The sequence below is a fragment of the Procambarus clarkii genome, chromosome 15 (assembly GCF_040958095.1).
Source record: "Procambarus clarkii isolate CNS0578487 chromosome 15, FALCON_Pclarkii_2.0, whole genome shotgun sequence".
NCBI classification, from domain to species: Eukaryota; Metazoa; Arthropoda; class Malacostraca; order Decapoda; family Cambaridae; genus Procambarus; species Procambarus clarkii.
The window spans coordinates 6,416,935-6,430,270 of NC_091164.1; the positions used below are offsets into that span (position 1 = coordinate 6,416,935).

General features: G+C 37.8%; 1 protein-coding gene across 2 annotated transcripts in view; it reads left to right on the forward strand.

The window, feature by feature from the left end:
* The window catches only part of LOC123759092 (putative glucosylceramidase 3), a 41,666-nt gene that overhangs the window by 3,658 nt on the left and 24,672 nt on the right, over positions 1-13,336 (forward strand). For both annotated transcript variants that reach the window (XM_045743944.2, XM_045743945.2), the window contains exons 2-7: positions 5,087-5,269; positions 6,910-7,039; positions 7,338-7,491; positions 10,827-10,987; positions 12,531-12,612; positions 13,015-13,167. In XM_045743944.2, coding sequence (XP_045599900.1) covers positions 5,087-5,269; positions 6,910-7,039; positions 7,338-7,491; positions 10,827-10,987; positions 12,531-12,612; positions 13,015-13,167 — 863 coding nt within the window. The remainder of the gene's footprint in view (positions 1-5,086; positions 5,270-6,909; positions 7,040-7,337; positions 7,492-10,826; positions 10,988-12,530; positions 12,613-13,014; positions 13,168-13,336) is intronic.

Consider the following 13,336-nt stretch of genomic DNA (forward strand, 5'->3'; position numbering starts at 1 on the left):
CACATCTATTGTTCATCCAATAAAATCAGCAGACTTCTAGATGTTACTACTGCTCGGCATGAATTATTTATTGTCTGTCGTAATTAACGGTCAGTGGGCCGGGTAATTGACGTGTTTCAGGAAGTCAAAGTAATTAACTTCCATCCGTGTTTGATCGACTCACACAAAGGCTCCATTGTTTCATTAATGTAACGTCTTTATTTATCTGTCCGGAAGTACCGGCACTTCATTGACTCGTGGGAAGAGTAACGTCATTTTAGAATAACGTAAATGTTGTGATTAGCGTCCTCAATCACCTGAATTGGTCTAAGTATGGAAGGCTAAGACGGAATTCATACCTTAATGTAAATTGCTGAGCCAATGTGAGAGGTTGTGTATTTAATTGATTAATTATTGATTTTGAGGATAGTAATTAATTACTCTAAAGGTAATCACGAGTGATTACCGTTCTCTTAGCACTTTGGATATTGTAAAATCAGAGTTTACCATCGTTGAGTGATAGTAACCGATAACGTAAATTAACGTAACTAGTAAAGAGATTAATCAGCTGTCTGGAAGTACAGGGATTAATGGAATTTACTCACTGAATGCTCGAAGGGTAGAGTGTTTGTGTAATTTCCGCGTTACTAGTGACAGTTGTAAGAGTTATTAAATTATCGTAAATGTTACCTTGTTATTAACGTAAATGTTACCTTGTTATTAACGTAAATGTTACTTTGTTATTAACGTAAATCAATTATTATTAATTGTTGATCGTCCGTGGGACGGATGTGGGGAAAACCTGCCAGATTTGATATGAGAGGAGAACTACAAGGGACTTGTACTAAATTAAAAATTACTGTATGCAAAATTAATTCAACTAAAGTCTCTAGTTAGGGTCATAAATCCTAGCTCCTCTTTTTCCTAATGACAGACTGTGGGCTGTAAGGGGCAGGTGGGGGTGAATGTGAATGGAAAGGTTGATTGAAGATCCCCAATCCACCTGCAGGCAATTATCTCACATTAGCTTGTATTTTTTATACAAGGATAAGATTTTAATAAAATCAGTTTTATGACTGAACACTGGTTCTGTTTAAATCAGGGATTTAAACGTGTACAAAGTCGAGCCTAGCACCATAACTATCAACAGCCAATATTCATTTACTATAAACACAACAATTTAAATTGTGGAAGTATGATATTAAATGACCTTAAATGTGGTCTAAGTACTGTTAAGTAAGTACTAAAGATTATATTCAATAGGTTAAACTTATATTACAAATTAAAGATAACTAAGCAAGCAATTGTTAACTTAATTCATATGATCAAATATATATGTAGATATATTCAATTTATATGAAGAGGTTCAGTCACCTCGATTGAAATCTTCCCAGACTAGGGACACTTATGAGGCAGTGAACCTCTTGAGTATCTGGGGTCTTGAAAAAGATTTAGGAACTACAATATTAATAAACTTACTGAAATATGAGGCATTGCCTCACTCTATAACCGACAGACAGACTTATTGGATATATTAAAGTTATACAAGCATACAATTGGCCAATTAATACACTAAATAACATTCAATATATTTCTCTGAATGTCGGGTCTGACAAGTGTGCCAGACTGGATAACTCTCTTGTCGAGTTTAGGCACGATATTTTATATCACAGCTTTGCTGTATATTGTTCTAGTAGCATTGCTAATTGATTATGTCCTTAATTGCGATTGCAATAGGTTAGATAAGTGATGATGGTGGAGGTGGAGACAGTGATACCTTGTGTGCTCCACTCTACACTTATTTAGATATGTTCTAGGAATTTTTCCTTGTAGATATATTGTCCAGGTACTCCCCCAGTTCTAGAGAGTAATCACTGGTGAAAAAGATAATTGGATAAGGTGTCCTGAGCTAAGTAATGTTTGCTAAGCACTGTGACACATGTTCACTGTTTGTAAGCACACGTGTTCTGCCTCGGGCGCCCCGTAGGTCGCTTACTCCCGAGTTGGCTCCACCCACTTCCTAGAGCGGGTAGCTTTCAATGAATATTGATTGATTATATTTGCTATCTAGACATATGATTGAGATAAGATGTGATTATAATATAATTAGATATAGGATTTAAAGATTGCAAGTAGTACTGGATAGTACTATTGATTCTTATTAAGGATTTGATTTAATCCCTACCGGAAATCGATTCAATTGTTCCAATAGTTTTTTAATTAAGAAATCCTTCTAGAAGCTTCTGGATCCTTGAAAAATCATGCACTTACCCTATGGTGTACGTGATCAGAGGTGGCATTGTCTTGTAGGATCCAGATGTATAATGAATCTGTACAAATACAAATATAAATATTTATTCAGGTAAAGTATATACATACAAGGTGAGATACAAAAAGTTGATGGATTTATAGATAGAGCTAGTACATACAATGCCTAAAGCCACTATTACGCAAAGCGTTTCAGGCAGGAAAAACACTAAGACTAAAACTTAATACTAATTGAGATTAAAATATACTAATCTAATCAGGATTAAAGTATAAATTGTGTTGAGAAAAAATAAAAAAAATGAAAAAAAGGGGGGGAAACATGGCAGAAAAAAAAAATACAATTTGGTCAACAAACAGCATTGTTTAAAATAGTAGACATGGGTTGACATCTGTTGTGATTCTGATATGATTTTGATATGATTTTGTTATGATTTAGATATGATATAGAAATAATACATTTCTTAGATAATAATATAGATATAGAGGGTAAAAATTTCCCACAATGGAGTGTTAACATAAAGATTAATTTGAGGAAGGGTTGCTGGAGTTACCAGTGAAATTGAAATTAAAATTGAAATAAGTTTATTGATGTAAAATGCACACAAAGGGATGAGGTAGTTCAAGCTATTCTCACCCCGTTCAGTACATCGTGTTAATACATACATATACACACATCACAAAACAATAAACATATTACCGAACATTCTGAGAGATAAACATCTACATTTCCTCCTTCACAAGTAGTATGGTATCAGACGTACACACAAATACTTTTATGACCTAGGTATACTGTATAGACAATTTGCAAGAGACGTGCAGATAATTCAACAAAAATTTCAGTCTTGGTGCAAAATTCTTATATCTCTCAAGAATATCATCAACCTTTCCGTTGTGACACATCCAGGCTATTTGTTCAGGAACAGTCCTTATCTCAGTGTTTCTATGTACATTAATCAACGGACAATCAAGAACATATAATGGGCAAGGGTGTGAGACCTTAACATACCACATAGTTTACACTTCGTGTCATTATCATGAATACCTATCCCATATTCCCAGTAATATTTGTACCCAAGCCTGAGCCGCATGTACACAGAGTCACTCCAAGCATTTCTCCTTTTACCATAAGTGAAATGGGTGTTTTGACTCGCATACATGTAGTGTTGCATGGTTTGACTTCTCTCATACATTATATCTCTCCTCTCCACTTCTGCCTGTGCCTGAATATTTCTGATTTTGCTTCTTATTTGTCTCATTGTGAATTCACATTCAATGTCAACTTGTGGTTTTGATGTGGCACGTTTGACCAAGTCATCCGCCACCTCGTTGAGCACTATTCCAACATGAGATGGAATCCACATGAATTTCACACTATGACCTTTCAGCTGTATCTCAGTTATTCTTTTCTTACAATCCTCAACTATGGACATGAAGACTGGGTTTCGAATGTTTAAGGACTCAAGTGCTCCTCGGTTATCGACAATACAAAAACATTTTTGTCGTCATGACGTACTTCTTCCTCCTAACACGCCAGAATGGCCTGCAGTTCAGCTTGTGTGGATGATATATAATTACTAAGCCGGAGTTCAATTATCCTGTCCACAGTCCCAAACTCCGTATATTCCCTTATTAGGACACCACACCCTGCCCTGCCATCCTCCGCCACCGACCCATCACAATATACATGTAAACTGTTGCCTCTTGGTAACTGAGATATCATGCTTCCATACAAACACCGTAATTGTCCCGGTTCATGATGAATCTTTTTCACCTTCAGGGGTACAATTTCGACGTCTATTTTCTGTACTTTCCAGGGAGCAGACCTATTATACTGTCAAGAGGGTTTACAGCAGTCAAGTACATCGTATTCCTTGAGGTCATGAGCTAATCCCCTCGTGTAGCGTGTCTCCCTCAGTTTCCTGGAAGTGTGTACGTCACTCAAGCAGGTCTGAACGCTCTCAACAGCTTATCCCCTCCTTTTCTCCGCACTAGATTCGCTTCCGCAAATGGTGAAGGTCGACGGCCCAAGTGGAGGGGATTTCAACTTTTTGAGGTCTCGGCGTTTGCTCGCGCCTAGTCAATTGTTCATAAATGGTCCCAGAGTGAGGAATGAGCTGTTTACTACACTGGTATGTTAGCTAAGCAAGTCCTTCCTCAGGCGACCTAATTGAATATTACGACAGGAATAAAGGTTAAAAGAATTAAAGAAAATTTTTAGAAATTTTCCGCGCTCAATTCCTTACCATTCCATACTCCATTTTCCAAAGTCTCACAACTGCTACCTTATTCACTCTTGTGTTGATGATATTCTCATAATGCACCCAGAGCCTGCCAGTGCAGACTACCTATCACATGCCTCTGTATGACTAACCATCCTGTGTGATGTGGATTTTTTAGCATGACGTAGCTAGCTTTTTGACAGATTGTACTCCCTTTCACATAGTCTAGGGTAGCTGCACAAATGCAGATGTACCTAAATGCGTTAATGAACAAAAAATGGAGAAAGGGAAAACACAGTATCAGAGACCATACATTTGTTTCAGTGCTTCTTGAGATGCAGGGAGGGAAGGGAGGAGGATGAAGAGATATGGATTGATAGAGGGATACTCAGATAGAGAGACAGCTAGATAGAGATTGGTATATATAAAGACAGAGATGGGTAGATACACATAGAGATAGAAAGAGAGAGAAGAGACAAAAAGACAGACCCGGGCAATGCCGGGTCCCCCACCTAGTATACTAAGTAGAAGACCACAGATGCATTCCCTCTGTTGCCCTAATGCAACCAAAATACGTCTAGTTATCATCATAATAGTTATTATTATTGCTTTTATTTCAGATGAATGCAACCCGCGCCAGTTTGAGTACGACAGCGTAGTGTGTGTCTGCGACGCCTCCGGCTGCGACCAGCCGGGCATCATCAACTTCCCTGAAGAAGGCAGCTTCACCGTCGTCACCTCCAGCAGGGACGGCCTCAGGTTCAACGTGGAGACCTTCCCCGTCTCCAGTGAAGTGAGCTCAGGTGAGTGATAAATGAAGGGAATAAGACTTTGTGGTCGAGTCATACAAAGCCGTATGTAGATTTTGCAGTATTGTTTTGTTCCATTCTATAGAATGTATGTAAATTCTCTGAAAAGAATAGAGAAAACGACATCCAATATAATCACAGATATTAAGAACATATCTATGAAGAAAGATTAAGAAAACTCTACATTCCAGAAAAGGGTAGAGTATCAGGAAATTTGACTAAAATGCATTTTGGCAGCTAGGTATCTGTGTGACAGTAATTCTCGAATAGGGATGGAACCCACAGTTCCCTTGCCGGATTTTTTAATTCTATCCGTTTTTAACCCATCCTTTCCACGGATACGTCTATTTTCGTACATTATGGTCCTCAACAAACAAAATTAGGGATATTATGAAGCGTTCTAGTTCACAAATTCCCATTTTTTATGCGAACATTGGCTAGGTTAGGTGAGTGGTTTGGGTTAGGGCGCCATTGTACCCCCTTTGGTTTGTCCGTTGTGGACAAACAAGGGGTTAAAGAAATTAAAAGAACGAGCTGCTGTTACACCATAACATACTCATTCTTAAATTGTTTTTGATTATAACAATGTTAATATTTATGTCAGAGATGGTGGTCTAATATAAGCGAATACCTGAATAAAGAGCTAATGCTGGTATCTGAATGGATAGGGGATTCCCTTTGAGGAAAGGAGGTTATAATTTCTTCTGTAAATTATTTCTGCAATTGCAAGTGTAATAACGTACATAAATGAGATAACGCACCAGTGACTGAAAGTTAAATTACCTCTACATGAATTATATTTTCCTATTTGCATCAAAAGTCATGTATCAGTGCTTCCTTAAATGTATGGGCACACTAGGCTGTTGCCCAGAGGCCCCACGATTCTAGGAGCCCATGCTGCCATATTGCTTATAAGAGATTTCTTGGCAGGGTGGTTAATTATTCGACCTCCTGCTGGAAAGGTCTGAGATTCAAATCCCTTTTCAATTTGTATTTATAATATAAATAATTTATGCATAACATTAATGCACATTAGTGGATGGGTCGGGCCTATCATTTGGGTAGGAACTCCAGATGTTTATCTGTGTAGGGGCCCCTTCAATGGCCATCATCTGGGTCGAGGGCCTCAGTGGCTATCTGGGTCGAGGGCCTCAGTGGCCATCATCTGGGTCGAGGGCCTCAGTGGCCATCATCTGGGTCGAGGGCCTCAGTGGCCATCATCTGGGTCGGGGGCCTCAGTGGCCATCATCCGGGTCGGGGGACGGGGCCCCAGTGCCCATCATTTGAGTAGCAGGCCCCAGTGCTCATCATTTGAGTAAGGGGCCCCATATTCGTTGCTTTGTCCAGCCTACAATGCTGTTAAGACGGCCCTGCAATACATTACTAATTATTAAACAGGAACTTTGCAATTTATGAATCACATTCACATACCGTTAGCTAACCTACGTGCATAAGTCGAAAATACATAATATCTTCACTTGTCGAAGGTTACGATATTCCCTAGGAGGAAATCATGATTATTATATTGAAAATCCCCTTGAAACACTTTCAAATACAATAACTGTTTAGGAGGAAGCTGTGTTTGTCAAAATGTATTCTATATACACATGCATCAACACGTGTTTGCTCCCCAGGCGCTGTGGTGGTGACGCTGAATCGACAAGACACTTTCCAGACCATGATAGGCTTTGGTGGCGCCTTCACCGACGCCACGGGTCTCAACCTTCTCACTCTTCCAAGCGAGGCTCAGGACCTTGTTCTCAGGTAATGGGACACTTTTCGTAATTCTTGTATTCTAGAGGGCACAGTCCATTCATCTGATTATTCAATAGTTTTCTTCAATGCTGCCTCTCTACAAGGATATATCCTTGTTTTGATTTATAGCGAGTGCCTCAGGTGTTAATAGTTTGTCAAGGGGTACATCAATGATAAATAACATTAAATAACAGCAAAGGCTTAAATATATCAATTGATTTAAACTTATTTATCTTTTATGAGAATTAAGAGATATCCCGTAATTTATTCAAGGATGAATATTATATCTCATTGTTTATAACCGTAGAGCCTACTTCGCACCTGAAGGAATAGGCTACAACCTGTGTCGTATCCCCATCGCTGGCAGCGACTGCTCCACCAGACCCTACTCCTACGACGACGTCGAGGGCGATGTGGACCTCGAACACTGGAGTCTAACTGATGAGGATTATAACTATAAGGTAAAGGTCATCTGTCTATAACTATAACCTTAACTTATAACTTAAGTTATAAACTTAAGGGTTAGAACTATAAGAATAAGTATAAGGTGAATATAGAGAATAGGTAACTCTGATATCTTTGTTATATAGCAAGTTGCTAATGCCAGAAGGTAATTGCTGATTTATAATTTAAGATGCATATAATTTAATGTGTTCATTAAATGCAATTTTTTAAAGATATTTATTTCTTGTAATATGTTAATTGTAATATTACTGTTATTATTTTGATTTGAAGAATTTAGTTTGTTGGTTAAATAGAACTATTATATTTTAATCTAGTGTAGGTCAAGGATATTCCAAATACAAAGCAAATGACCCGAACAAAAGAAGTTCTCCTGTAGGACATTCAATTAATCGAGAATTTCCAGTAACTTTATTAAACCGACACAGTGTAAACAAAATTCCTTCTGCACAGAAAAGGCCAATTATTGAAATTATTGAGATTTATTTATAAGTAAATAGAGACCTACTAGTCCAACGTGAACATTCTTTATCTATTTATCCAGCCACTTTGACTGGACGGAAGAGCAACGGTCTCGCTTCATGCAGGTCGGCGTTCAATCTCCGACCGTTCAAGTGGTTGGACACCATTCCTTCCCCCCTGTCCCATCCCAAATCCTTATCCAGATCCCTTCCAAGTGCTGTAAATTCGTACTGGCTTGGCACTTTCCCCTGATAATTTTTTTTAATTATCTGTTTATATCTATAAAATTGTCAGATCACAATTGTGGGACTCATAAGAGGGTGAACATCATTACTGTAAGCCAGAGGGTGGTCAGGTTAGCTAGGAAAACCCTGGTTGGGCCCTGGTTTGGGACCTCCAAAACGTCCCAAGGGACAAAGTAGAGTTCTGGGATGGCAAACTCTTTGTACCACCGTGGCCCAGTCAGTTAAGGCAGGCGTCTGGGAATCACCAGGTCGCGAGTTCAAGTCTCTCCATTACCTCAAAATAATAAATATATATATATATATATATATATATATATATATATATATATATATATATATATATATATATATATATATATATATATATATATATATATATATATATATGCAAACAAGCCTGAATGGTCCCCAGGACTATATGCGACTGAAAACTCACACCCCAGAAGTGACTCGAACCCATACTCCCAGGAGCAACGCAACTGGTAACCACAGGGCGCCTTAATCCGCTTGACCATCACGGCCGGACAAAAGGAAGTGGTAGCCGAAGCTATTTGAACCACTTCCCCGCCAGCAACTCGGATGGTAATCTTGGGCATAGCATTTCACCAAATCACCTCATTCTTTGGGGCACACGTGAGGAACACAAATGCAAACAAGCCTGAATGGTCCCCAGGACTATATGCGTTTGCATTTGTGTTCCTCACGTGTGCCCCAAAGAATGAGGTGATTTGGTGAAATGCTATGCCCAAGATTACCATCCGAGTTGCCGGCGGGGAAGTGGTTCAAATAGCTTCGGCTACCATTTCCTTTTGTCCGGCCGTGATGGTCAAGCGGATTAAGGCGCCCTGTGGTTACCAGTTGCGTTGCTCCTGGGAGTATGGGTTCGAGTCACTTCTGGGGTGTGAGTTTTCAGTCGCATATAGTCCTGGGGACCATTCAGGCTTGTTTGCATTTGTGTTCCTCACGTGTGCCCCAAAGAATGAGGTGATTTGGTGAAATGCTATGCCCAAGATTACCATCCGAGTTGCCGGCGGGGAAGTGGTTCAAATAGCTTCGGCTACCACTTCCTTTTGTCCGGCCGTGATGGTCAAGCGGATTAAGGCGCCCTGTGGTTACCAGTTGCGTTGCTCCTGGGAGTATGGGTTCGAGTCACTTCTGGGGTGTGAGTTTTCAGTCATATATATATATATATATATATATATATATATATATATATATATATATATATATATATATATATATATATATATATATATATATATATATATATATATTATTAAATATCACCGAAAAGTAAGATTAATAATTCTAACACGAATTTTCTCTATGTTTCTTATATTTCTTTTCACTGTTGATGGTAGCTGAAAAATCAATTCTCCAAAATTCATTTTTATTTCTAGTCTGACGCGACACTTGAACGCGTTTCGTAAAACTTATTACATTTTCAAAGACTTTAGTTAACACGCACACAACTATAACTGAACAGAGTTGAAACAGCTTCGATTTTATACCTGCATTTGGGTGAGGTGATATGTTACAACAGTTTTCGGTGAGGTGAAAACAAACTTTCAACACACGACAGAACACGAAACAATGGGTATAATATTTTGTAAGTTAAAGGGAAGAATGGAAGTAACTGCAAAGGGCCTATTGGCCCATATTTCTTGATGCTTCTATATTGGTGCGGAGTCTTGAAGTGGGTAGAATATAGTTGTGCATTAATTCGCTGTTGATTGCTGGTGTCGACTTCTTAATGTGTAGTGCCTCGCAGATATCAAGCCGCCTGCTATCGCTGTATCTATCGATGATTTCCGTGTTTTTTTTTTAAACAAAAAACAATTTATTTAACAAAAAATACGGAAATCATCGATTTCATGCTAGAATTATTAATCTTACTTTTTCGGTCATATTTAATAATATATGTCTACAGGAAAGACTGCTACCAAAATATACTAATATATATATATATTGTACCTAGCAGCCAGAACGCACTTCTCGACCTACTGTGCAAAGCCCGATTTGCCTAATAAGCCAAGTTTTCCTGAATTTATGTATTTTTCTCATTGTTTTCCTTATGAAATGATTAAGCTATTCATTTCATTATGTATGAGCTAATTTTAAAAAAAAATTTGAGTTAAAACTAACGTAGATATATGACCGAACCTAACCAACCCTACCTAACCTAACCTAACCTATCTTAATTAACCTAACCTAAATTAACACAACTAAGTCAATAATTTATGTTCTTAATATAATATAATAATAATATATAAAATAGACCAATAGGGAACAATTTATTGAAAATAAAGAAAATCACTCGGCCTATTAGGCAGATCGGGCCTTGCATTTTAGGCCGAGAAGTGCGTTCTGGCTACTAGGTACGACATATATATATATATATATATATATATATATATATATATATATATATACATATATATATATATATATATATATATATATATATATATATATATATATATATATATATATATATATATATATATATATATATATATATATATATATATATCGTCCACACAGTAGTGGACGTTTTCGGAGGTGTGTAGTGTTTCAATCATTTATACTATTTTAGTAAACTAAATTAATCTTGTTCTTCCCCACAGATTCCACTGATCCTGAAAGCAAAGGAGCTGTCACAACAGGAAATAAAGTTGTTCGGGTCGCCCTGGTCTCCCCCGTCCTGGATGAAGACCAACGGCATGTTCAATGGGTCGGGAACACTGCTGACAGAGATGTGGCAGCCCTGGTCCAATTACATCGTTAAGTAAGTCGAGCAGGAAGGTGGTAGGCCTGATAAAGTGATAAACGCTGAGTGTATTGGGCGCATCACAAACCCGTCCTCTTAGAAACCACGTCGCTTTTCACTCGTATGCGCACTCAGGCTAAAAAAATGACGTAATTCAAAATGAAATCAGCTAACGAAAGTGACGTATTGTCCCGTTTTCTGTTTTGGATCCTCTGGCTTAGGCTGTTAGGTTAGGAGAGGAAACTTTCAATTAATGGTTTTCATGACGTTTAGAAACTTTAGAACTTCCTGCCCTCCTAACCTATCAGAGGACCCTTAACTTGCTGTTTAAAAACAATAAAAATAAAAATATTTTCAATTATTTTTCATATTTAAATTATGGCCTTTTTTGGTTGTAGCGCAAACGAGCGAAAAACGACGTAATTTGTAAGAGGACCGGTTGTTGATGAGCTCTTCTGGCTTGAGGTAAATAGTAATATTATTTCCATTGATTATATTCTATATATATATATATATATATATATATATATATGTCGTACCTAGTAGCCAGAACTCACTTCTCAGCCTACTATTCAAGGCCCGATTTGCCTAATAAGCTAAATTTTCCTGAATTAATATATTTACTATAATTTTTTTCTTATGAAATGATAAAGCAACCCTTTTCTCTATGTATGAGGTCAATTTTTTTTATTGGAGTTAAAATTAACGTAGATATATGACCGAACCTAACCAACCCTACCTAACCTAACCTAACCTATATTTATAGGTAAGGTTAGGTTAGGTAGCCAAAAAAAGCTAGGTTAGGTTAGGTTAGGTAGGTTAGGTAGACGAAAAAACATTAATTCATGAAAACTTGGCTTATTAGGCAAATCGGGCCTTGAATAGTAGGCTGAGAAGTGCGTTCTGGCTATTAGGTACGACATATATATATATATATATATATATATATATATATATATATATATATATATATATATATATATATATATGTCGTACCTAGTAGCCAGAACTCACTTCTCAGCCTACTATTCAGGGCCCGATTTGCCTAATAAGCCAAGTTTTCCTGAATTAATATATTTACTATAATTTTTTTCTTATGAAATGATAAAGCAACCCTTTTCTCTATGTATGAGGTCAATTTTTTTTTTATTGGAGTTAAAATTAACGTAGATATATGACCGAACCTAACCAACCCTACCTAACCTAACCTAACCTATATTTATAGGTAAGGTTAGGTTAGGTAGCCAAAAAAAGCTAGGTTAGGTTAGGTTAGGTAGGTTAGGTAGACGAAAAAACATTAATTCATGAAAACTTGGCTTATTAGGCAAATCGGGCCTTGAATAGTAGGCTGAGAAGTGCGTTCTGGCTATTAGGTACGACATATATATATATATATATATATATATATATATATATATATATATATATATATATATATATATATATATATATATATATATATATATATATACATAAATATTTTCAAAATTTTTAAGTTTGCTGATCCTGTTATAGTTATTGCAGTCGTTATAACATTGATAAATAAAGTGATTATATTCAGGTTTGTGGAAGCGTATGAGGCAGAGGGAGCCGAATTGTGGGGCCTCACACCTCAAAATGAACCACTCAGTGGGTTTCAAGACGTAAGTTCCTCTTGATTTTCGATATATGGCAGTCTCCGTGGTGTAGTGGTAAGACACTTGCCTGGCGTTCCGCGAGCGCTATGTCATGGGTTCGTATCCTGGCCGGGGAGGATTTACTGGGCGCAATTCCTTAACTGTAGCCTCTGTTTAACGCAACAGTAAAATGTGTACTTGGATGAAAAAACGATTCTTCGCGGCAGGGGATCGTATTCCAGGGACCATAGGATTAAGGACTTGCCCGAAACGCTACGCGTACTAATGGCTGTACAAGAATGTAACATGAAGTAAATATATCTCAAAAAAAAATAAATAATAAAATAAAATAATGTAATTTTCTTTAAAATTATTGAAATCTTGCAATAGCAATTCCGTAATGCTTGTGTATGTTGCGTGTGGCGGCAGTGGGGGTGGAACACGTGTGGGTGGACGGCTGAGGACATGCGAGACTGGCTCAAGACCACCCTGGGGCCCACGCTGGAGGCTGCCGGGATGCGACGTCTCAAGATGATGGTTGATGACTTCAACAGGGACACTCTTCCAGATTACGTCCAGCCTGTAAGTTCCAGAAAATCGTTGATGTTACTTTCGCGTTTGTAGGGACCCTCGACCTTGAAGAAGACGATATGTAGCATCTGGGGGAGCCTTGTGGGGCACCCACAACGGAGCCTTGTGGTGGGCCTGACGATGAGTGGGCAGTGCTCGGGATTCGTAGTCCTACTTAGGT